This window comes from Theropithecus gelada, chromosome 11 (genome assembly GCF_003255815.1).
Source record: "Theropithecus gelada isolate Dixy chromosome 11, Tgel_1.0, whole genome shotgun sequence".
In the NCBI taxonomy this organism is placed as follows: Eukaryota; Metazoa; Chordata; class Mammalia; order Primates; family Cercopithecidae; genus Theropithecus; species Theropithecus gelada.
This window is the reverse complement of record NC_037679.1, coordinates 72,255,952-72,281,190: the sequence shown is the minus strand read 5'-3', so window position 1 is coordinate 72,281,190 and position 25,239 is coordinate 72,255,952. Positions and strand designations below refer to the sequence as shown.

At 51.2% G+C, this 25,239-nt stretch overlaps 2 protein-coding genes across 5 annotated transcripts in view; one reads left to right on the top strand and one right to left on the bottom strand.

Moving 5' to 3' along the window:
* Positions 1-2,215: 2,215 nt before the first annotated feature.
* RITA1 (RBPJ interacting and tubulin associated 1) lies at positions 2,216-9,471 on the bottom strand. Of its 3 annotated transcripts, none has more exons than XM_025403419.1 (4): positions 8,976-9,471; positions 8,682-8,813; positions 7,946-8,311; positions 2,216-3,262 (listed from the first exon to the last, which is right to left on the bottom strand). In XM_025403419.1, exons 3-4 carry the CDS (start codon positions 8,245-8,247, stop codon positions 2,755-2,757), a joined length of 810 nt encoding a protein of 269 aa, XP_025259204.1. In that variant the 5' UTR covers positions 8,248-8,311; positions 8,682-8,813; positions 8,976-9,471; the 3' UTR covers positions 2,216-2,754. The 3 variants fall into 3 exon arrangements, with proteins under 3 accessions (XP_025259204.1, XP_025259205.1, XP_025259203.1); XM_025403420.1 differs by having other exon boundaries at positions 8,682-8,805; positions 8,976-9,445; XM_025403418.1 differs by lacking the exon at positions 8,682-8,813.
* A 50-nt stretch (positions 9,472-9,521) lies between these two features.
* DDX54 (DEAD-box helicase 54) overlaps positions 9,522-25,239 on the top strand; it is a 28,246-nt gene continuing 12,528 nt past the window's right edge. For both annotated transcript variants that reach the window (XM_025401954.1, XM_025401953.1), the window contains exons 1-11: positions 9,522-9,717; positions 14,221-14,350; positions 15,257-15,327; positions 15,926-16,114; positions 16,231-16,280; positions 18,145-18,186; positions 18,303-18,398; positions 20,058-20,179; positions 20,280-20,341; positions 20,445-20,576; positions 22,712-22,922. In XM_025401954.1, the coding sequence (XP_025257739.1) occupies positions 9,544-9,717; positions 14,221-14,350; positions 15,257-15,327; positions 15,926-16,114; positions 16,231-16,280; positions 18,145-18,186; positions 18,303-18,398; positions 20,058-20,179; positions 20,280-20,341; positions 20,445-20,576; positions 22,712-22,922 (1,279 nt within the window). In that variant the 5' untranslated portion in view covers positions 9,522-9,543. The remainder of the gene's footprint in view (positions 9,718-14,220; positions 14,351-15,256; positions 15,328-15,925; positions 16,115-16,230; positions 16,281-18,144; positions 18,187-18,302; positions 18,399-20,057; positions 20,180-20,279; positions 20,342-20,444; positions 20,577-22,711; positions 22,923-25,239) is intronic.

Sequence of the window (25,239 nt, the reverse complement as noted above, 5' to 3'; positions counted from 1 at the left end):
AACTCCTGGCCTCAAGCAATCTTCCTGCCTAGGCCTCCCAAAGTACTGGGATTACAGGCATGAGCCATCACACCTGGCCTGGACAATTATTTTTAAATTATTTGTCGGCATTTAAAAAACTGAGGGCCACCACATAGAAATCCAGCACTCTCCCTTTCCTGGAAAAAAAATCGAATCATCCAGATATCCCAGGCTTGTACATCTTCTAGGGCTCAGCAGCAGCAGCCCCCTTTAGATGGTAGAGAGTAGGTTGCCCCCGTCCTCACCACCCCCAACTGCCTTACATACACCACAGCCTGGTGTCATTACCCTTTAGTGTTACCTTGGGCTATTGCCAGATTTTACTGTAGTTGGGAGGAAAGAGAGGTTTTTTTTTGTTTGTTTTTTTGTTTTTGAAGATCTTGCTCTGTTGCTCAGGCTGGAGTGCACTGGTTGGATCTCAGCTCACTACTGCCTCTGCCTCCCAGGTTCAAGTGATTTCTCCTGCCCCAGCCTCCCGAGTAGCTGGGATTACAGGCATGCGCCACCATGCCTGGCTAATTTTTGTATTTTTAGTAGAAACAGGGTTTTGCCATGTTTGCCAGGCTAGTCTCAAGCTCCTGACCTCAAGCGATCCACCCACCTTGGCATCCCCCTCCCAAAGTGCTGGGATTACAGGCATGAGTCACCATGCCCAGCCAGGAAAGAGAGGTATTTCTGGCCTATGTCTATGGAAACTAAGGGGAGGATGGGAAGGCAAAAGAGAAATGGATGTTTCAGGAAAAGCTGAGTTGGGCATAAGTAACTAATTGTTTGTGAAAGTTCCAGGAAGCTTAAACATTCTATATGTTTAAAATGCACATTGCAGCTGGGCAAGGTGGCTCACACCTCTAATCTCAGCACTTTGGGAGGCTGAAGCAGGAGGATCACTTCAGGCCAGGAGTTTGAGACCAGCCCACTCGTGACTCTTTTTTTTTTTTCCCTTTTTTCTTGTTTCTTACTGGAAGGAATGAAATCCCTCTCTACACATTTTTTTTTTTGAGATGGAGTCTCACTCTGTCACCCAGGCTGGAGTGCAGTGGCATGATCTCGGCTCACTGCAAGCTCTGCCTCCCGGGTTCACACCATTCTCCTGACTCAGCCTCCCAAGTAGCTTGGACTACAAGCGCCCACCACCACGCCCAGCTAATTTTTTGTATTTTTAGTAGAGACGGGGTTTCACCATGTTAGCCAGGATGGTCTCGAACTCCTGACCTCGTGATCCACCAGCCTCGGCCTCCCAAAATGCCGGGATTACAGGTGTGAGCCACTGCGCCCGGTCCAAAAAAATTTTTAAAACAAGTTAGCTGGGCACGGTGGCACATTCATGTAGTCCCAGCCACTCAGGAGGCTGAGCGGGAGGTCAAGTCAGTAGTGAGCTATGACCGCGCCACTGCACTCCAGCCTGGGCAAGGAAACGAGGCCCCGTGTCTTAAAAAACATAACAAAACCAAACAAAAGAATCACCAAAAACAAACAAACATACAAACAAAAAACCAAAAAACAAAGCATGTTTACATGACAGCGCAGTTGGCCTGCCTGACCCCACAGGCATTTCCGTGTGTCCCTGGTCCTAGGCACTGCAGATCTCCCTCCCCAGCAGTGTCCACTCTCCCTGCCCCAAGGCAGACGTACCAAACGGATGATGTGGCTTCCAACTGGACTCCCTAGAATCCTGGTGCCTCCTGGAGGTGCCTTACAGGAAGACGGGGGCAAGGAGAGGCCCAGAGCCCAGCCCACACTGCCCAATCCAGATGCAATTCCATCTGTGCAAAGGCTTTGCTGCTTTTCCTAAGCCCTGGGCTGCATTCTAAGTGCTCTGCAGACACACAGGTCACTGTCTGGCTTTCTTGGACCCTCCACTTGGCATAGTCCTAGCCATTGTTTTATTTCCCACCTTAACAAACACACACACATACAAACTTAAAAACAAAACTAAAAAAATACTATTGTTTGTATTCTGAGTTCAGGAAGAGCTGGCCAACCACAAGTTAGTAGCATTAGCCAGAAGCCTATGGGAGGAAGAGTCCAGCAATTCCTGAGGCCCCGGGTTCCCAAACTTCAGTCACCCACTCACCACTGTCATGTTGTCTGCCACATCCTTGTACTACCTGTTGTATTTAACTTTGTTATTTAAATCAACTCAGGCTTAACAATGGCCTTTACCCTAAGGGGGAAAAAAAGGAACATTCATGGCTTTGATAAGCTGATATATTTAGTACATGAAAATAAATACAGAAGCATATTAAGATGAAACAATGTTCACTCAAAAATCTCCCAGTTGCCCTTGTGTTCTCCAGGCTTCACACACAGTCTGGGAAAACTCCTCTAGGGCTTGCAGACTCAGTTGGAAACTAATCCTGAGCAGGAAGCTTGGCTTGAAGGAGAGGGGACCCTCCAGGTTGGCAATTACACCATTTATTTGCACTTGGCAGCAAGAAAATGGATGATGTGGGAGGTGCCAGGCCCCTAGGTTGGCACTAATTTGGAGTGTGGTTGAGACAGGGCTGGAGACGGCATCTTAGAGGTGGCCCCCACATCTGCAATCGGGAGAAAAAGGCAGGAATCGACTAGAGATTGTCAGGATAAAGGGAGGCATCTGCCCACCCCTGCTATGTCTGTCTGCCCCCACAGGGGCTTCATACCTGGGGTTCCCTGGGTGATGAATGTCCTCCTACCCTGGCAAGGGGTTACACCTCTCGCTGTGGCCCCATAGGCAATCCTGATGAAAGAGTATCATTTCCAAGGGGGCTTTGCTTTCTGGGTGGCCCCAACTCGTCGTGGGGTAGCTGGCACTGAAATGCTAACTGAGCGAGCCCTGGAAGTCACCAGGGGGCTCCGGAAGGTCACCCCTGATGTGGAAGGCCTGAGATCCTGAGGCCCATTTGTGTGGGAGGCACTGGTGGCTGGATGACCAGTGCTGGGGACATTCAGGTGGGTGAGGGAATGGGAAAGTCCCCGCCTCAGGGGGCATGAAGAGTGTAACCCATCCATGGATAACTTCTGGGAGTCTGCCGCCACCCCCGGCTCCGTCTTGGAGGGACCAGCTGGGTGAATGGCTCGCAGTGGGGCCTCCCTGGGGCGGGGCGAGTGGCTACCCCTGGGGGTAGCTGGTGGTGTCCAGAAGAGAGCACGGAGCTTTGCGGCATCCCCCTTCGCCATCCATGGGGCCCCGAAGCTGGCGCCCTCAGATCGGGAGCCAAACAGCGACTCATCACAGTAAGACGGGGTGTGGCTGATCAGTCTGGCAAAGGGAAGATAAACGCCATGAGCGGGGGGGATGAACAACCCCTCAAAACTTTAACAGCTCTCCCACCCATCCCCAGGCACTGGCAGCAGCAGAGGAGGGTTCCCTGCAGATCCCAGGAGTCCCTGTCTCCCAGTCTGAAACCTATAGCGAGGCCACAGCCTTCTGTGGCACCACTGTCCCCGCTCTCCACTGATTTTACCTTGCGAAACATCCACTGCCCCTGCATCCTGACCCAATTCCCAGGCATGTGCCCCAGGCCTGGACAATTTGCATATTCCATCCTCCTGGCCACATGGATTGGTTCAGGAATGGCCAGATTGACCCAAGCCTCTCCAATCAGAATCTGCCTTAGGACCTTTGCAGAAACTACTAGGAAAGAGACGTTTTTCTGCCACCTGACTTTACTTCTTGCTAAGCTGATAGGATGTCAGCCCAAAGCAGTTTGTGGCCATCTCCTTCCTACTGGAGATTGAACGGCATGCAGGGAAAAGTAGCACTAAGGTGGAGACAGACAGTTCCAGCCACAGTTTGAGCCCCTCTTACAGGAGCCCCAAATGCCTTCTCCTGGGAAAGCCAGTTTGAATAAGTTTTCTGTCACTTGCAATCGAGAGTCACAATTAGTATAACCTTAGTCTTTAGAGCCTCCACTTTTTCTTTTTTTTTGTAAGACATGGTCTCACTCTGTCGTTCAAGTGGAGTATAGTGGCACAATCACAGATCACGGCAGTCTCAAATTCCTGGGCCCAAGCAATCCTCTCACCTTAGCCTCCCTAGTAGCTGGGACTACAGGCATGGTGCCACCAAGCCCAGCTAATTTTTTTTTTTTTTTCCAGTAGAGATCAGATCTCACTATGTTGCTCAGGCTGGTCTTGAATTCCTGATCTCAAGCAACCCCCTGCCTTAACGTCCCAAAGTGCTAGGATTACAGGAGTGAGCCACTGTGCCCATTTTCTTTTCTTTCTTTTTCTTTCTTTTCCGGAGACGGAGTCTCACTCTGTCATCCAGGCTGGAGTGCAGCGGTGCAATCTCACCTCACTGCAACCTCTGCCTCCTGGGTTCAAGTGATTCTCCTGCCTCAGCCTCCTGAGTAGTTAGGATTACAGGTGTGTGCCACCACGCCTGGCTAATTCTTGTATTTTTAGTAGAGATGGGGTTTCACCATGTTGACCAGGCTGGTCTTGAATTCCTGACCTCGTGATCCACCCACCTTGGCCTCCCAAAGTGCTGGGATTACAGGCAAGAGTCACTGCGCACCTGGCCTTTTCTTTTCTTTTCTTTTCTTTTTTTTAAGAGACAGAGTCTCACTCCGTCACCCAGGCTGGAGTGCAGTGGTGCAATCATAGCTTACTGCAGGCGCGAACTCCTGAGCTCAAGTAATCCTCCCACTTCAGCCTCCAGAGTAGCTGGGACTACAGGTATGCGCCACCATGCCCTGCTAATATTTTTATTTTTTGTAGAGACAGGGATCTCACTATGTTGCCCAGGGTGGTCTCAAGCTCCTGGGCTCAAGCGATCCTCCCACCTCAGCCTCCCAAAGTGCTGGGACTACAGGCCTGAGTCAGCCTGCCTGGCCTATTTTTTTTTTTTTTTTTAATTCAACAGATATTCATGGCATACCTGCAAGATTCCATGCCCATAGGTTTTGGCCAGGACTGAAAGTGTTTCTATCCCCAAACTGCAAGTCTTTGAAAGGGCAACCTTTTGCCACTTGGTTTAGCTGCTCAAACCACATTGGCTAATGCCTGCATATGTCTGGTGCCAAGGTTTTTGCTCAGTAACTTCTCTACCTCTTATGCAACCCCTCACTTGACACCCTCTACCTGTTGGCATCCAGAAGAAAATTCCATCCTCCAGGTGAGCAGGGAGTTGGCACCTCCCTTTTCATGGACACCATACTTCCGTTAATGCAGCCTATCTTTACCTCAGTGTTTTCTCAGTGTTTTCAGCCACGTTGTAGGTATCAGTGTTGCTGATCTCCACCTGACCCTGCCTTGTCTACAGAACTGGCAAAAACTGATTCTTGTTTTTATAATAGGCATCATTCCCATTCTCATTTCATTTCTGTCATCTGAAATATGTCCCTGTGGCTCAGAATGAACCTTAAATTTAGTTGGCCAGTTCTTATGGACTGAATTGTGCCCACCCAAATTCATATGTTGAAGCCCTAACCCCAAATGTCTCTACACTTGGCCTTATTCAGATTAATTAAAGGTAATTAAGGCTGGCCAGAAGCGGTGGCTCACGCCTATAATCCCAGCACTTTGGAAAGCAAGAGGCGGGCGAACCACTTGAGCTCAGGAGTTTGAGACCAGCCTGGCCAACACGGTGAAACCCCGTCTCTACTAAAAATACAAAAGTTAGCCGGGTATGGTGGCGTGCACCTGTAATCCCAGCTACTCAGGAGGCTGAGGCAGGAGAATTCCTTGAACCCGGGAGGCAAAGGCTGCAGTGATCCGAGATGGTGCCACTGCACTCCAGCCTGAGCAACAGAGCCAGACTCTGTCTCAAAAAAAAAAAAGGTAACTAAGGCTAAATAACGTTATAAGGGTGGGGGATCCTAATCCAATAGAACTGGTGTCCTTATGAGAGGAAGAGACACCAAGGGTGTGTGTGTATACAGAAAAGGCCCTTGCATGTAATTGAAGGATAAAAAAAAAAAATGAGAAAAGGCCCTATGATGACACTGTGAGAACGTGGCCAACTGCAAGCCAATGAGAGAGGCCTCAGGAGAAACCAAACCCGCCAACACCTTGATCTTGGGCTTCCAGCCTCCAGACTGTGACAAAATAAATATGTGTTATGGCCAAGTGCAGTGGCTCACGCCTGTAATCTTGGCACTTTGGGAGGCCAAGGCAGGCGGATCACAAGGTCAGGAGTTCGAGACCAGCCTGGCCAACATAGTGAAACCCCATCTCTACTAAAAATGCAAAAATTGCCAGGCGCAGTGGCTCACACCTGTAATCCCAGCACTTTGGAAGGCCGAGGCAGGTGGATCACCTGGTAGGGAGTTCAAGACCAGACTGACCAACATGGAGAAACCCCATCTCTACTAAAAATAGCCAGCATAATCCCAGCTACTCGGGAGGGTAAGGCAGGAGAATCGCTTGAACCTGGGAGGCGGAGGTTCCAGTGAGCTGAGATAGCTCCATTGCACTCCAGCCTGGGCAGCAAGAGCGAAACTCCATCTCAAAAAAAAAAAAAGTTAGCCAGGCATGGTGGTGTGTGCCTGTAGTCTTGGGAGGCTGAGGCAGGAGAGTTGCTTGAACTCGGGAGGTGGAGGTTGTGGTGAGCCAAGACCGTGCCACTGCACTCCAGCCTAGGCAACAGAGCGAGACTCTTCTCAAAAAAAAAAAAATTTGTGTTGTTTAAGCCACCCAGTCTGTGGTATTTTGTCATGGTGGCCCTAGCCAACTACTGTGCTAATCTTCTGTCTTGTTTCTTTTTTTTTTTTTTTTTTGAGATGGAGTCTCGCTCTGTCGCCCAGGCTGGAGTGCAGTGGCGCAATCTCCACTCACTGTGAGCTCCAGCTCCCGGGTTCACGCCATTCTCCTGCCTCAGCCTCCCAAGTAGCTGGGACTACAGGCGCCAGCCACCACGCCCAGCTAATTTTTTTGCATTTTCAGTAGAGACAGGGTTTCACCGTGTTAGCCAGGATGGTCTCGATCTGCTGACCTTGTGATCTGCCCACCTTAGCCTCCCAAAGTACTGGGATTACAGGCGTGAACCACCACGCCCGGCCATCTTCTGTGTCTTTGTCCAAACCACTGTAAACAATAAACAGGACAGAGTCCTGTGGCTCACCACTAGACACCTCCCTCCAGGCTGTTATTAATCTGAAACAGTCCAAATAATCTAATTCTAATCTAATTAATTAACAACAATGACAATTTGTATTAGTTCCTATTTTTCTAACTTGTTCATAAAAATGCAGCAAGACCCACTTTCCATTTTTTTTTTTTGTTTTTTTTTTGAGACAGGGTCTCACTCTGTCACTCAGGCTGGAGTGCAGTGGCATGATCTGGGCTCACTACAATCTCTGCCTCCTGGGCTCAGGCGATCCTCCTACCTCAGCCTCCCAGGTAGCTGGGAGTACAGGCGCACACCACTACACTTGGCAAATTTTTGTATTTTTTGTAAAGACACAGTTTCACCACACTGCCCAGGCTGGTCTCAAACTCCTGAGCTCAAGTGATCCCACCTCAACCTCTAAAAGTGCTGGGATTACAGGCATGAGCTACCCCACCGAGCCAAAACCCATTTTCAGAATGACTTCAGAAACACCACATCTATGCCATTTCAAGGATCGATCATATTAATATTAATAACCTTATGCAAATTTCTCTGTGATCTTATGCATCAGTTGACTCCTCTGGGCCTCAGATGCCCAGTTTGTGACATTTGGGGATAGGGAGTCCACCATCACAACCATCAACACTACCATTTATTGACAGCTAAGTATTAGGTTACTGTGCGAAGTGCTGCAGACCCCTCTCTCATTTAATCCATCAACAATTCCCCTAGGTAGGAATCATTGGTCCTATTTTCCACATGAGTAAACTGTGGCTCAGAGAGGTCAAGATGCTTGCCCAAGGTCACAGAGTAGGTGAACATCAGGGCTGTAACTGGAATCCAGGTGGCTGCACTGAGTACAGGATTTGTACCTCCCTACCCCATTACCTGTATTTGTTCTTCTTCCTTGGAGTGAGGGTCGGGGTGCTGCCCCTTGAGGGGGTGGCCTCACAGCTCCCCTTTGCCCCTAAGGCCTTCGATGCCTCCTTGCCCACGTCTCTGGTTCTGTTAGCCTTCTCCACCCAGGGCGGGTCAAAGTCTGGTGGGGTAGGCCGGGTGCTTGCTGGGCTGCCAAACAGAGTCTCATCCACATACGACGTTCTGGCCTGGACCCGGTAGCTACCCCGGCAGCGGTGCTGAAGGCGGAGGGTCTGCATCCCACTGACGGTGAGCCCCACAGGGTTCTTCATGCTGCCTGTGGTCCCTGGTGACAGCAGGTGTGCTCTGCCGGCCAGGCCCTGTTTCCGAGGCTCCCTGTGAGAGGTCAGAGTAGCACCCCTGAGCCACAGCAGTGCTAATGGAGGAATACTGGTAGTCTCTGAAGTTCTCATCCCAAGGGTTTAGTTCTCTCTCAACCAATATCTCAAAGGGGAGCTGTCAACTTCGGGGGCATTTTGGAAATTTTTTTGGCTTTTTTTTTAGTTGTCAAAATGGTGGAGAAAGGGGTGCTACTGGCAATTATTTATAGAATGACTCTGGGGGTGAAGGAGAGATGACACCTGTGCCCATTTAGGCACCAACCAGAAAACGCACTATGGTGGTAGGGGAGACAGGCACATTCCTATATCCTGTGTGTACTGATGGGTGCGGGGGCAATGACAGCCAGCGTGGATTCCATGCCTACCTCCTGCAAAGAGCTTTACAAGCACTGTTTCATTTAATCCTCTCAACAGCACTGTGAAGTAGCTTCGAATTTGTCCATTTTACGGATCACAAAACTGAGGTGAAGTCACATGTGTAGGTCACACCTATAAAGCTAAAACGGTGGAAGTGAAATCTGAGTCCAGAGCTTGTGTACTTGGCTACACTGCTATCGGGAGATCACCGCCGCCCCCACTGCCCCACATTCTGCGACTCCCAAATCAATGACCCGATTAAAAAATGCCCGAGGTCCCTGCATTTTTGAGCTTTCTCCTACCTGAGCATCTTGGTTCGTAGTCATCGGGGTCCTCAGGGACCCCTCCCCGCGTCTTCTTCCCACCAGATCTGGACCCCCCGGCGAGGGCGCGGGGGAGCGCGGTGCATCCGGGATCCGCGTCAATCTGCAGCCCGGAATGCCCGGGGCCCCGGACCGCCAGCAGCCCAGGCCGTGCCGGGGCACCGAGCGCGGACCAACTCACCCGAGGAGCTGGCACAGGCGACGTGTGAGCGGCGCGCGCATCCAGAAAACCAGAACCCAGCACCTAGCACCCAGCAAACAGGGAGCAGCCAGCAGCACTGCGGCCGCGGCCCGGACCATTCGCGCCAAGGGATGGGGGGAGTCCACCCAGGGGCGGGCGCCACGCTCCTGACGCCCAGGAGGTACCTAAACACGGCGAGGGGCCTCTGGTGCCACTCACTCAGGGGCTGGTGTACTAGGCCGCCCAGGGCCGCAGACACTGGCGAAAGCGCAGCCGAGGTCACATGGCCATCGCGCCTCCCCGCCCCAAGCAGTTGGTGCGCGCCGCAGGCCACGCCCCCTTTTGCGTTCCCAGCGCGAGGCCCGAATGGCGGCAGGCAGGCGCCCGGCGGCCGGCCCTCGGTCGAGAGCTGCCATGGCCCAGTGGAGGAAGAAGAAGGGGCTCCGGAAGCGCCGAGGCACGGCCTCCCAGGCCCGCGGCAGCGACTCGGAGGACGGCGAGTTTGAGATCCAGGCGGAAGATGACGCCCGGGCCCAGAAGGTAGGCGCGTGGGGCTGGGACGCACTTTGGGGCCCGAGACCCGGCTCCCGGCAGCGCCCCGAGGCCTCAGTTTCCCCAGCTGGGGAGTGGGGTCCGCAGAGAGTGAGGAGGGAGGCTGCCGGCCCGAGGACCGGTCTTGGGACCACCGGCCTGAGCACGTGTCTCGGGGCTTGTCAGGCTCAGGGTCCCGCGGCTGGAGCCTGCGGGGCCTTCCTGCCGGGTTTTGGTCGCGCGTCTCTCATTGGCTGCCTCCTGTACATGGGGCGGATCCTGGTTGCCTTTCGCCCAATGAAAAGTGCCGGTGCAGAAAATCTGACTTTGAGAGTTTGGAGCGTTCTTGGGAGGTTGAGTTAAGGGGAGGCCGGACTGCGTGGCTTGAGACAGTGACGCCCCCAAACCTCTGGGAAGCTAATTTAAAAATTAGCATGAGCCCGGCCAGTTTGTGTTTGTTGACCATTTACTATGTGCCAGGCTCCATGCTAAGAGCTGTACGAGCCTTATTATGTAGTCCTCACACCAACGCTGTGCTAACACCACCGGCAACTGTCATCTTCATTTTTCCACAGGAGGAAATTGAGGCCTCGAGGGTTAAGAAATAGTCAAAGGCCTGGTGTAGTGGCTACACGCCTGTAAACCCAGCACTTAGGGAGGCTGAGGTGGGAGGATTGCTTGAGGTCAGGAGTTCAAGATCAGCCTGGGCAACATAGGGAGGCCCCCGACTCTACAAAAAATTAAAAAATGAGGATGGCCGCAGTGGCTCAAGCCTGTAATCCCAGCACTTTAGGAGGCCGAGGTGGGCGGATCACTTGAGGTGGGGAGTGCAAGACCAGCCTGGCCAACATGGTGAAACCCTGTCTCTACTAAAAATACAAAAATAGCCAGTTGTAGTGGCACGCGCCTGTAATCCCAGCTACTTGGGAGGCTGAGGCAGGAGAATCGCTTGAAACTGGGAGGCAGAGGTTGCAGTGAGCCAATATCGCACCACTGCACTCCAGCCTGGGTGACAGAGCAAGACTCTGTCTCAAAAAAAAAAAAAAAAAATTAGCCTGGCGTGGTGGCGCCTGCCTGTGGTCCCAGCTCCTACAGAGGCTGACATGGGAGGATCACTTGAACCTGGGAAGCGGAGACTACAGTGAGCAGTGGCTACACACACACACACACACACAAACACACACACAAAAAAGGAGATCCCAGCTTTACAAAAAAAAGAAAGAAAGAAACTTGACCAAGACCCTACAGTTTGTGAGTACAAGAGCCAGGAGATTCAAACTTGGGACTGTCTGATTCCAAGGCCTGTGCCCTTTCCATTACTGAATGCTACATGTATGCACATGAGGGGACAGGTGTGAGCACCAACGGGGCAGAAGGGTTTTGCCCATTATTTCCCACAGTCCTGTTCCCAGCAGGTGCCTGGCACCAGGTAGGCTCAGGGCAAGGAGATGAGTAAGTGGGCATTTATATGAAGAGAAAGGATCAAACCCCAAGGCAGGAACTGGAGGAGACCTCATCCCACCGTCTCCCTCCCCTTCCAGCCTAGCCAGCTCCTGGCACACAGTAGGTGCTCAACAAATGTAGAGAAACTACTAAAGGTAATGAACAGCACAGGTGGGCAGAGGTAGTGAGTACCAAAGAGGAGTCTGTGTGTAGTTCAGACCAAGGGCTTTCTCACGGCACCGCCCTGTGTTCAAATTTGGCCCAACCTTGCACTGGCTGTGGGACATTGGAGAGGTTGCTTAACTTCTCTGTGACTGTTTCCACATCTGTAGAAGGCAAGTAAATGATTATATATGTTTCAAAGATTGTTGGCCAGGTGCCATGGCTCATGCCTGTAATCCCAGCACTTTGGGAGTCGGAGGAGTGAGGATCACTTGATGTCAGGAGTTCAAGACCAGCCTGGGCAACATGGTGAGACTCTGCATCTACAAAAACAAAAATTAGCTGGGCATGGTGCTGTGTGCCTGTATTCCCAGCTACTTGGGAGACTGAGGTAGGAGGATCACCTGAGCTAGGTGAGCTGTGATTGCTCCACTGCACTCCAGCGGGTAACAGAGTGAAACTCTGTCTCAAAAAAAAAAAAAAAAAGTTGAAAAGACTAAAGGAGGCTGGGCGTGGCGGCTCATGCCTGTAATCTGAGCACTTTGGGATGCCAACGTGAGCGGATCACTTGAGGTCAGGAATTTGAGACCAGCCTTGCCAACATGGTGAAACCCCGTCTCTACTAAAAATACAAAAATTAACCAGGCCTGGTGGAGCGTGCCTGTAGTCCACGTGCCTGTAGTCCCAGCTAGTTGGGAGGCTGAGACAGGAGAATTGCTTGAACCTAGGAGGTGGAGGCTGCAGTGATCCAAGATCCTGCCACTGCACTCCAGCCTGGGTGACTGAATGAGACTGTCTCAAAAAAAAAAAAAAAACCGAAGGACATGCTGTTCATACATGCTGTTCAGTAGCTATTGCAGGTGCCTATGTGTCCCAGGCACCTTGTTTTCATGTGCTTAGAGCAGGGGTTGACCGACCTATCAAGGGCCAGATGGTAAATCTTTTTTTTAGGTTTTATTGGGCCATATAAGATTACTATCTTTTTTGTTTGATTTCTTTTTCCTTTCCTGCCACTCCTTAAAATGTAAAAACCGTTCTAAACTCGCAGACTGTTCAAGACAGGCCATGGCTCTGCCCTAGAGGATTGTAGTCAACCTTAGAGGGTCACAGTGAAAAGAACACAGTCTCTGAAGCCAGGGTTCACATCCCTCACCCACTACCTGCTGGCTGTGTGACCTTGGGCACGTCACTTTATCTCTGTGCCTCAGTTTCCTTCTCTGTAAAATGGACAGAACAATAGTACCCACTTCAGATTGTTGTGAGGATTAAGTGGGTTAATTTGTATGAATTCTCAGAGCAGCACCTAGCTTACAGTACATGGCCTTGTAAGTTTCAGCCACTCTTATGAATTGCTGCTCCTTAAATGCGTTTTTTAAAAAATTTTTTGGTAAAGATGGGGTTTTGCCATGTTGCCCAGGCTAGTCTCGAAACTCCTGGGCTCAAATAAATGATCCACCCACCTCAGCCTCCCAGTGCTGGGATTACAGGCGTGAGCCACCGCGCCTGGCCATAAATGCTATTTTTAAGAGAAAGGGGGCAGCCCTGGAGTCCAAGAAGGTTCCCCAGAGGAGGTGTCTGTATTGGATTTAGCTGTGCCAGGAGAAGTGGGTCCTGGGTGAGCAGAAAGGAGACCAGGACGAGACAGACCAGAGATCAGAAAGGAGATTGATTGGCAGCTCGTGGGGTGGGGGTAGGGGGCGGGAGAGTTTGGAAAAGTCTCGTACTGCACACGTAGTAGGCATTTTGATTGGCTCTTTAAAGTATTTAGGGGCTGGGTGTGGTGGTTTATGCCTGTAATCCCAACACTTTGGGAGGCCACGAAGGGAAGAATGCTTGAGGCCAGGAATTCAAGACTAGCCTGGGCAATGTAGTAAGACCTCATCTCTACCAAAAAAAAAAAAAATACAAAATTAAAAAATTAGCCAGGTGTGGTAGTATAACGCCTGTAGTCCCAGCTACTCAGAAGTCTAAGGTGGGAGAATCACTTGAGCCTAGGAGTTCAAGGCTGCAGTGAGCCATTACTGCACCACTGTACTCCAGCCTGGGTGACAGAGTGACACCCTGTCTCTTAAAAAAAAAAATGTGTGTTTACTTTTTTTTTTTTTTTTGAGACAGGGTTTCTCTCACCCAGGCTACAGGTGCAAGTGACCATACCTGGCTAATTTTTATTTTTATTATTATTATTATTTTGACACAGAGTCTTGCTGTGTTGCCCAGGCTGGAGTGCAGTGGCGCGATCTCGGCTCACTGTAAACTCTACCTCCTGGGTTCAAGTGATCCTCCCACGTCCCCCTCCTGAGTAGCTGGGATTACAGGCACATACCACCATGGCTGTCTAATTTTTGTACTTTCGTAGACGGGGTTTCACCATGTTGGCCTGGCTGGTCTTGAACTCCTGACCTCAGGTGATCTGCCCATCTTGACCTCCCAGTGTTGGGATTACAGGCGTGAGCCACTGCGCCAGCCAGGTATTTAATTTTGAGGGCTTTGATGGTGGTGATGATGATAGTGATAATACCACCACGTTTCTAAGCACCTTTCTAAGTTTGACACTCACCCATCTATATGATCTTCACAGCACCCTGGGAGGCCTCTGCTTGTTGTCCCCATTCTCCAGGTGTGGAAGCACAGGCTCAGGGAGATTAAGTCCCTTCCCTCAGGTCTCACAGCTGGTAAGTGACAGGATTGGGATTCAAACCGAGACAGTCTATCTGCAGACCCCACTCCAGACTTCTGTCCTGTCCTGGCCCAGCCAAAGGAGAACTTACTAGCAAAAAAGTGACGTGATCTGGCGGAAGCATCATTGGCTTGAATCGGGGAGAGAGGGCAACAGCATAGCCCCCTTCCCTGCCCCCTGTGATCCCACTGTGCCTGAAATGACACTGCCTCTCTGTTCTTCCCTCCCAGCTGGGACCTGGCAGACTCCTGCCCACCTTCCCCACCTCAGAATGCACCTCAGATGTGGAGCCGGACACCCGGGAGATGGTGCGTGCCCAGAACAAGAAAAAGAAGAAATCTGGAGGCTTCCAGTCCATGGGTGGGTGCAAGTTTGGCATCGGGGACTTTGCGGGAGCGGCAGCTGGGGATCGACCCCGCCTCTGCACTCCATCACTGATGTCCACTCTGATCCCAGCACTGTGGTTGGGTAGACTAGGGTAGCAGATCTGGTCTCCCAGTCATTCAGGTCCTTCTAGCGGGGCAGTGCGCCTGACATAGGAGAGGGCAATTAGAACAGGCCTCGGGAAAGGCGATGCAGATGCAGGAACAGGCAAAGACAGTCGGGGACTTACTGCATGCAGAGGGGCATTTCAGAAGGAGGGAAAGGATGGAATAGGTTGGTGGTGTGGGGACACCTGGCTGGCCGGAATTAAAGCCTGACTGTTACTCTTTGCAAATCAGTAGCAGCTAGAGCAAGGATTCAACTATCAAGACGAGTGCCGGGTACGGTGGCTCATGCTGTTATCTTAGCGTTTGGGGAGGCAGAGGTGGGATCACTTGAGGCCAGGAGTTCAAGTCCAGCCTAAGCAACAAAGCGAGCTCCCATCCATGCCCTCACCCTCTTGTCCCTCCCCACCACCTGGGTGATTCTGAAGTTTGTTCCAGACATCCTCATTGTGTCCGCACACACTTCTGAGAGGCGCAGGACCTTACCACACCTAAAACGAAGGCACAGCTTCTCAGTGTCGTCTAAGACCCCATTAGCGTTCAGAGATCCCTGCTGTCTCATGACATCAAGAGTGGGTTCACATCAGAAAAGCAAATAAGGTTCAAGTGCCCCAGTCAGATCTGTCTCCTAAGTCTCATTTCACCTTTCAGTTTCTGCTTTATTGCTTTTTTTCTTGTTGTTTATTGTTGATGAAGCTGTCATTTGTCCTGTAAAGTTCTCTGTGGTTGGTGCTGCGGGGATTCCCTTGGCCCCCTGACGGTTCCATGTCTCTCCCAGGCCTAAGCTACCCGGTGTTCAAAGGCATCATGAAGAAGGGGTACAAGGTGCCGACGCCCATCCAGAGGAAGGTGAGGGGTGGAGCGGTCGACGGGTGAGGGCCAGGGAGGATTGACATGGCCCTCTTGTCTGGCCCCTTGACAGCCACCCCTTGTCCCAGCTGTCCTATCTCTTGCCCCCTTTACTCTGCTGAAGCCCCAGCTAGCGTGCCCACGTCCTCAGTGGAGAAGGTTGGGCCGAGCTGAGCAGAGACTCTGGGCCTTTCTGCCAGTTGAGCCTCCCAGAGGCTTCCCACAACTAAGCCTCAGCTCAGGCAACTCGCAGCCACCTATTATCATCCAGCGATTATGATTATTGTTCTCAGATGCTTCACCCAGTGGGAGCCATCTCTCTGGGGTGCTGAGGAGGCCTGGACAGGAGGTAGAGTCTGCTCCGCCTGAAGAAGGGTGTTCCAGCAATGGAATGAGTTGGGGTAGTGAGCCGCTTATCCTTAGAGGCGTGCTAACAGGCTTTTGAAAGAATGGGCAAGAATAGGCTTAAGGCTGGGTGACAGGTGCCTGCCCATTCACTGAGATCCGTAGCACGCCCACTCCTCAGGACCTTGAAGCTCTGGATCATGTGGTGTTTGGGAGGAGCTGACCCTGACTTTCCCTGCTTGTGCCTCTCCAGACCATCCCAGTGATCTTGGATGGCAAGGACGTGGTGGCCATGGCCCGGACGGGCAGTGGCAAGACGGCCTGCTTCCTCCTCCCCATGTTCGAGCGGCTCAAGACCCACAGTGCCCAGACTGGGGCCCGTGCCCTCATCCTCTCGCCCACCCGAGAGCTGGCCCTGCAGACCCTGAAGTTCACTAAGGAGGTGTGTGTGGGCTTGGGGAGAGGTGGGAGGCGAGGGCTGACTTGGGACCGGGCACAAAGGCCACGAGTGTGCTGTCATCTCACTCCTGCCCTCTCTCAATCACTTTCTCTTCTCAGCTAGGCAAGTTCACTGGCCTCAAGACTGCCCTGATCCTGGGTGGAGACAGGTAAGGTCCCTGCACCGCACGCCAGGGTCACCACCATGCAGGCACATCTCTGTGTCTCCAGGACATTAGTTTGATTTAGCTCTGTTGCTTATTAATAATGGCAACTTCTGTGCTCATTCAAAAAAACCAACAAGACTGGGCCCAGTGGGAAATGCCTGTAATCCCAGCACTCTGGGAGGCCGAGGCAGGCAGATCCTCTGAGGTCAGGAGTTCGAGACCAGCCTGACCAATATAGTGGAACCCTGTCTGTACTAAAAATACAAAAATTAGCTGGGCGTGGTGGCGCATGCCTGTAATCCCAGCTACAGTGGAGGCTGAGAAAGGAGAATCACTTGAACCCGGGAGGTAGAGGTTGCAGTGAGCCGAGATGGCACTACTGCACTCCAACCTGGGTGACGGAGCGAGACTCTGTCTCAAAAGAAAAAGAAAAAACAAAACAAAAACCCAACAAGGCTGGTCCAGTGGTAGCAGGTTATCAGAACTTACCAACATTAGTATCATTAAAGTTGGTGTACAACCCCCTCACTGCTAAATTTGACTGGCTTAAGAAAAAAAACCAACAAAGGAAATCCTACAATAAAATGTTAAAATAAATTGTCCACAGAAGCACTGCCGCTCAGAAGTTCTGATGCTCCTGAAATAGAGTCATCAGCTCACAGGATAGACAGGTGTATCTACTTTAATATGCCTAATTGTGGGCTTGGTTTTTGGTTTTTGTTTATTTTGAGACAAGGTCTCGCTCTGTCACCCTGGCTGGAGTGCAGTGGCGCACTCACAGCTCACAGCAGCCTCAGCCTCCTGGGCTCAAGTGATCCTCCCACGTCAGCCTCCCCAGTAGCTGGCACTACAGGTGTGCACCACCACGCCCAGCTAATTTTTGTGTTTTTTGTAGAGATGAGGTCTCGCCGTGTTGCTTAGGCTGGTCTTGAATTCCTGGGCTCCAGCGATCTGCTGCTTTGGCCTCCCAAAGTGTTAGGATTACAGGCATAAGCCACCATGCCTGGCTGTGGGCTGTTTGGAAGCAGAAAGCACAGGAATTGAGGGATATTTATAATAGCTCAGATTCGTAAGCTGTATTATCGCCTGATGTGCAGGTACCACCCTTCCTAGGTAGTAGGTGCCACACCTGTTTTACAGATGAGCAAAATGAGGAAGTGACAGGTTAGAGCCAGGCAATGATTCCGTAGTGGAGCTGGGATCAGAATCCAGTCTCCTGCCTCATTCCATGCCTTATCCCACAGTTTCTGCCTTAAAGAGCAGCCCCTTTAAGGGAGAAAGTTTAAGGATGCTGCTGTTAACACTCTTGATTCTCAGAGAGTTTGCTTTTCAGTGCTTTTGTCTCCATTGTCATTTATTCTTTCTAAAGTTTGTGATTGTCAGAAAGGCCTCCCTGGGCTAGTCCTGGCCCAGGGCTACCCTGGCTCCTACAGGTATCCCAAGGGTGCTTCAGAGGAGGACTAAAAGTAGGGATGTGTGTCCAAAGGGTTTAAGGACGAGAGCTGACAGAGATCCGGGGAACCTGAGTTCTAGTTGGAGCTGGTAGTTCCAGGGTTAGTTGCTGGGGGCGCTGTGGGTAGAAGGCAGCCTTGTTGCTATCTGGACCAACAGAAGGAGTGAATTGAGGTCTGTAGTTGAGCCCATCTCTTTGGGGGAACTCTGTTATAACCGTTCTTTTGAACATTTCAGCTTGTATCTCTTGTCAGGGCAATGCCTTTGCCTCACCTCAGCACTGGCCTTTCCTCAGTTCCAAGCCTCGGGTGTGTGTTCCTGGGGTTGGGGTGTGCAGCCTCACCTGGACGTTTGGTTATGGGAAGGGAAACCGGAGACCTGTTCTATCAAGCTAAAACCCTTCTCTCCTCTCTAGGATGGAAGACCAGTTTGCAGCCCTGCACGAAAATCCCGACATGTGAGTTTGTGGATTGGGGATGACTCCCTGAGGTCCCTTCCCAGTGGTGGGGGTGTAAGAGAACTATGGTGGTGGCCCTGGCCCTGGGGTCACCTGGCCTGTGCACCCTCTTCCAGAATTATTGCCACGCCCGGACGGTTGGTGCATGTGGCTGTGGAAATGAACCTGAAGCTGCAGAGTGTGGAATACGTGGTGTTCGATGAAGCCGACCGGTAAGGCTGCAGGTCAGCCCTGAGCACTTGTGTCTGAACTGGGAAAGCGGAGGCAGAGAGGTCAACCAGAGGAAGGCTCTGCCGGGAGAGACCCGTGTGGCCAAGATCGAAGCAATGTCTCCCCAGATGTGGGCTGCAGAACTCCTCATAAGTGGTGCTGGAGCTCGTCTGTGGGGCTCTCTGACCATTATTTATAATTTTGCATTTCAGGAGTATTGAAATAAATAGTGGGACATCTAACATGGGATTGATTTATTTATTCATTTATTTTTGAGATGGAATCTCGCTCTGTTACACAGGCTAGAGTGCAATGGCACAATCTTGGCTCATTGCAACCTCCGCCTCCCAGGTTCAAGTGATTCTCCTGCCTCAGCCTGTTGTGTAGCTGGGGTTACAAGCACATGCCACCATGCCCAGCTAATTTTGTATTTTTAGTAGAGATGGGGTTTCAACCATGTTGGCCAGGCTGGTCTCGAACTCCTGACCTCAGGTGATCCACCCGCCTCGGCCTCCCAAAGTACTGGGATTACAGGCACGAACCACAGTGCCCGGCCCCTAACGTGGGATTTCAAAGATATTTTTTTAAAAGCACAAAGTTGAGAGCATGGACTCAGGAGCCAGACAGGAGTGGGATCCAGTCCTAGCTCTGCGACTTCAGCTCTGAATTTGGGCAAATCACTGGGCATCTCTGGGCCTTGGCTGCTTCAACTGCAAAATGGGGATAAAGTAGCATGTACCTCCCAGGGGTGCTGTGAGGACCCGAAGACTTGATACTTGTAAAGTACTTAGAACCCTCCCTGGCAGAGTTGGGGAGGGGGAGGTGGGGAAAGAGGGGAGGGACTGCTATCATTGATTGATTGATGGTGATAGGGTCTTGCTCTATCGCCCAGTCTGGTGTGATGATGGCTCACTGCAGCCTCGACCTCCCAGGCTCAAGGGATCCACCACCTTAGCCTCCTGAGTAGCTGAGGGTATAGGCATTCGCCACCACGCTCAGCTAATTGTTTTTTTTAGTTTGTTTTGTTTTGTTTTGTTTTGTTTTTGAGATGGAGTCTCGCTCTGTCACCCAGGCTGGAGTTTAGTGGTGCGATGTCGGCTCACTGCAGGCTCTGCCTCTCGGGTTCATGCCATTCTCCTGCCTCAGCCTCCCGAGTAGCTGGGACTACAGGCGCCTGTCACCACGCCCGGCTAATTTTTTTTTGTATTTTTATTACGGACGGGGTTTCACCATGTTAGCCAGGATGGTCTCGATCTCCTGACCTCAGCCTCCCAGAGTGCTGGGATTACAGGCGTGAGCCACCATGCCCGGCCCCAGCTAATTTTTTATTTTTTGTAGAGATGGGGTCTTGCCTAGGGTGTTCTCAAACTCCTCCTACCTTGGCCTCTCAAAGTGCTGGGATTACAGGCGTGACCCTCTGCAGTCAGCCTGGACTGCTGTCGATTATTTCAGCATGAGTTTGTAAGAACATAACCGAGACAGATTCCAGATTTCAAGGTTATTGTTGCTTAGGATGAAGTCACGCGATAAAGTGTGAGTGGGCTGAGTTAGAGAGAGGAGCCCTGGGACACCGCAGAAGTTGTGGGGACAAGGATGGCTGAGGTTGGAACTCCAGGGAGCGGAGGCCCCCTCTGACCCGGTCTTGCCCTCTACCCTTCCAGGCTTTTTGAAATGGGCTTCGCAGAGCAGCTGCAGGAGATCATCGCCCGCCTCCCCGGGGGCCACCAGACGGTGCTCTTCTCCGCCACGCTGCCCAAACTGCTGGTGGAATTTGCCCGCGCTGGTGCGTGAGCTGGGGGTGGAGATGGGGGCTGGGGGTGGGGCTGGGGCCTGGGGGTCCAGTCCCTCTGCGACACCCCCACTCTCCCCCATGTCTCCTGCAGGCCTCACAGAGCCTGTGCTCATCCGGCTTGACGTGGACACCAAGCTCAACGAGCAGCTGAAGGTGAGGCTGCACCTGTCCTGTCCCAGGAGGGTGTGTCCAGGTGGGCCCTGCAGGCTCTGGGCCAGGATCCCGAAAGCCAACTCGTGATGCCCTCTCCCCACAGACCTCCTTCTTCCTCGTGCGGGAGGACACCAAGGCTGCCGTGCTGCTCCACCTGCTGCGCAACGTGGTACGACCCCAGGACCAGACCGTGGTGTTTGTGGCCACGAAGCACCATGCCGAGTACCTCACTGAGGTGAGCCCAGTCCTGAGTGGGACCGTCACCTCCTTCAGCTGGAGTTTGGAGCTGCAGTTCCCTGTGCGGTCACTAGAGGGCAGCATGAGAGTGGACCAGGAACCTGGGCCTGGGCTCAAGATGGTCATTTTTATTTTTATTTTTATTTTTATTTTTATTTTTTGAGACGGAACCTCGCTCTGCCATCCAGGCTGGAGTGCAGTGGCATAATCGCGGCTCACTGCAGCCTTGACCTTCCAGGCTCAAACAGTCCTCCCACCTCAGCCTTCCGAGTACTTGGGACTTCTGGTGCTTGTCACCATGCCCAGCTAATTTGTTACTTATTTTTGTATGTTGTAAAGACAGGTGCTCTCTCAGTTGCCCAAGCTGGTCTTGAACTTCTGGGCTCAGGTGATCCTCCCACCTTGGCTTCCCACAGTACTGGGATTATAGGTGTGAGCCATTGTGCCCAGCCTAAACTTTTTACTATGAAAACATTTCTTTTTTTTTTTTTTTTCCTTTGGAAATGGCATCTCACTCTGTCGCCCAGAGTGGGGTGCAGTGGCACAATCTCAGCTCACTGCAACCTCCACCTCCCAGGTTTGAGTGATTCTCCTGCCTCATCCTCCTGAGTAGCTGAGACTTCAGGCACCACCATGCCTGTCTAATTTTTGCATTTTTCTTAGAGACGGGGTTTTGCTGTGTTGGCAAGGCGGGTCTTGAACTCCTGACCTCAAGTGATCTGCCCATCTCAGCCTCTCAAAGTGCTGGGATTACAGGTGTAAGCCACAGCGCCTGGCCTAAACTTTTTATTGTGAGAAAATTTCAAAGACATACTAAGATCAGAAAATAATATGATGAACTCCTAGGTACTCGTTATCTAGGTACAACTGTTATCAGCTCATAGCTGGTCTTGACCTTCATCCGTTATTTCCCCTTATCATCCGGGTTATTTTGAAACCTGTCCCTGCCATCCTGTCATTTTCCTGTAGATTTTTAGTGTTTGGTTTGACTTCTTAAGATTGAGGCATGACCTGCATGTAGTAAGCTGTGTGAAGTGCTGTTAGCATGTGTGAGTGGCTCAGAGTTTTTTCCTATGTGTTATCCCTGTGTGACCCTCGCCTGGGTCAAAGCCTGGGGAGTCGCTGTGCCCCAGAAGGCGGGGGGCCCCTTTCTGTCAGTGCCTGCCTCCCCGTCGGCTACACCTGGGTCTGTTATCTGAGGACATGGTTCACTGGGTTTCGCTCACTCCACACACAGTTAACGACGCTCCCTCTGTGCAGCTGCTGGGGTCACCAGCGAATAAGACCAAAATAGTAATTTTTAAATAGTTTTTTTTAGAGACAAGAGTTTTGCTCCTTTGGCCAGGCTGGAGTGTAGTGGCATGATCATGGCTTACTGCAGCCTCTGCCTTCTGGGCTCAAGTGATCTACCCACCTCAGCCTCCCAAGTACCTGGGACTCTAGGCACGAGCCATGCCTGACCATGCCAGCTCATTATTTATTGATTTATTTTTATTTTTTCTGTAGAGATGGTGTCTTGCTGTGTTACCCAGGCTAGTCTTGAGCTTCTGGGCTTAAGTGATTTTCCAGCCTTGGTCTCCTGAAATGCTGGGATTACAGGCGTGAGCCACCACGCCCAGTTTAAATAGTAATCTGTAAAGAACAGCTAGCGCCATCATGAGTGTCCCGTGTTGAGACTCTGTTCTCAGCACTGTGTATACTGACTCATGTGATCCTCATAATAAGGCTACAAAGAAGGGGCAGTTATTCGTACAGATGAGGAAAATGAGGCACAGAAAGGTTTGGTAACTTGCCCAAGGTCACACAGCTTGTTTGTAGCAGAATCAAGATAAGGCCTGTGCACTGAGGTAGCATTTGCAGCTTCCCTGCACACATCATCTCTGATGAGGGCCCTCTGCACACATCATCTCTGATCCTCAGACAGCCCTGCAGAGAGGTGGGAGGTGTTGTAAGCTCCATTCCTCCCCAAACTGGCGTCACCCAGCAAGCTGGGATTCAGACCAAGGGTGCCAGACTCCAGAACCCGTGGTCTTCTCTCTGCACCTCAGTGCCCGTCCCCCACCATGGCCTGGCTTCCTTTCCTTTCTCCTCCAAGTCTCCTTCTCACTTTGTTACCATCTTTGCTCTGAGCAGCTGCTGACGACCCAGCGGGTGAGTTGCGCCCACATCTACAGTGCCCTAGACCCGACAGCCCGCAAGATCAACCTTGCCAAATTCACGCTTGGCAAGTGCTCCACCCTCATTGTGACTGACCTGGCCGCCCGGGGCCTGGACATCCCGCTGCTGGACAATGTCATCAACTATAGCTTCCCTGCCAAGGGCAAGCTCTTCCTGCACCGTGTGGGTAAGCGGCCCATGGCTGGCCCTGGGGCAGGCAGGGGTGCTGGATCCTGGCAGAAGCCGAGGGTACAAGGCTTAACTCCTGACACTGCATATGGGGTGGCTGTGGGCTTGTTTTAGAGACAGAGCCTTGCTGTATTGCTCAAGCTGGTCTCAAACTCCCTATTGTGCCACTGCACTGCAGCCTGGGTAACGGAGCAAGATCTTGTCTCAAAAAACAAAAAAAAAGACCCAATTATTCAGCTTATGGTTTTTTTGACTTTACAATAGCACCCATACAACCATTCTATTTTTTTCTTTCAGTACAGATTCAATAAGTTACATGAGATATTCAACACTTTATTTTAAAATCGGCTATGTGTGGGATGATTTTGCCTAAGGGTAGGCTAATGGAAGTGTTTGGAGCATGTTCAAGGCAGGCTGGCTGAGCTGTGACGTTTAGTGGGTTAGGTGCAGTGAGTGTGTTTTTGACGGCTGTTGGGTTTATTGAGATGCAGCCCTTTGTAAGTCACGGAGCAGCTGTGGTCTCATTTCAGAGATCGCTGTTCCCCATTGCTCTTTGATGACATGGCCGTCATTTTGGTGTGCATCCATTCTTCTGATGTTTCTATTTTAAGTTGTGGTAAAGTAGACATAGCATACAATTCAGCATTTTGCCATTTCCCAGTGTGCAGTGGAGTGGCATTGAGTGTGTTCACATTGTGCAACCATCACCACCATCTGTCCCCAAAACCTTTTTTTTTTTGAGATAGAGTCTTGCTCTGTCCCCCAGGCTGGAGTGCAGTGGCATGATCTCAGCTCACTGCAACCTTCACCTCCTGGGTTCCAGCTATTCTCTTGCATCAGCCTCCCAAGTAGTTGGGATTTCAGGTGCTTGCCACCACGCCTGGCTAAGTTTTTGTGTTTTTAGTAGAGACGGGGATTTCACCATGTTGGCCAGGGTGGTCTTGAACTTCTAACCTCAAGTGATCCGCCTGCCTCAGCCTCCCAAAGTGCTGGGATTACAGGTGTGAGCCACCATGCTCAGCCCCAGAACTTTTTCATCTTGCAAAACTGAAGCTCTACCCATCAGACAAAATCTCCTTATTCCCCTCCCATAGCCCCTGGTAACTGTTACTCTACTTTCTTTGCCTTCTTTTAATTCATAAGTGTCATATGGTGGGCACACTTCCCTCTTGTTGCTGTCTGCTGTCCCCTAGTTTTCGTTGCTGTGTGGAGGGCTGGTTCTGCATGTCCCTAGAGAGGTCCCCAGGACCCCCCAAAAGGAATTTCTTGTGCCTCACAAGACCAACAGTGCCAGTCGGACAACCTCAAATGAAATCTCCAAATGTCATAACACCTTGTTTTCCCAAGATACAGACACAAGCCAGAATGTAATGCTGTGTAGGGATTTATGTATTTCATGCAAAATTGCAATCATATTGGGTGCTCTTTTTTGTAACTTGCTTTTTGTTTTTTCTTTTTACATCACCACACATAGCGAATGTTTTTTGTTTACTATGAAATGTCATTCTGTGATGGGTTGGCACATCTTTTCTATAAGGGGCTAGACATGAAACGTTAGGCTTTGTGGACCATACTGTCCCTGTCATAACCGTTCATCTCTGCTGGTGTAGTATGAATGCTGCCTATTCATTTACATAGACAAATGAGTGTGGCTGTGTTCCAATAAATCTTTATTTACGCAGACAAGCAAGGGGCCAGGATCTTACTCTGTTGCTTGGGCTCTAGTGCAGTGGCATGGTCATAGCTCACAGTAAGCTTGAACTCCCAGATCCAAGCAATCCTCCCAGCTTAGCCTCCCAAGTACTTAGGGCTGCAGGCACACACCACCACATTTGGCTAATTTTCATTTTTTGTAGACATGGGGTCTTACTATTTTGCCCAGGTTGTTCTTGAACTCCTGGCCTCAAGTGATTCTCCTGCCTTAGCCCCTCAAAGTGCTGTGATTACAGGCGGGTGCCACTAGCCTGGCCCTGTAGGCTGCAGTTTGCCCACTCTTTTTCTGAGCTGTTTAATTCCCCACTGTATGGCCATCAGCTAATTCACTTAACCAGTCCTCTATCCTTGAGCCTTTAGTTCCAAACTTGGGGCTCTCCTAGTCAGGGCCATACTAAACCTCCTTGTGTGTGAATGTTTGCATCTTTGGGGGCAATTCTCAAAAGTGGGGGCACTGAAGAGTTGATCATGCTCATGAGCAGGCCTTTGCTATATTTCTGCTAGTCTCCCAGGGCACCGTGTCAGCTTGGCCACACTCACACAGATCAACCCAGAGACCATGATTGAACTTCCCTGTGCATAGGTGGGGAGAGCAGCTATGG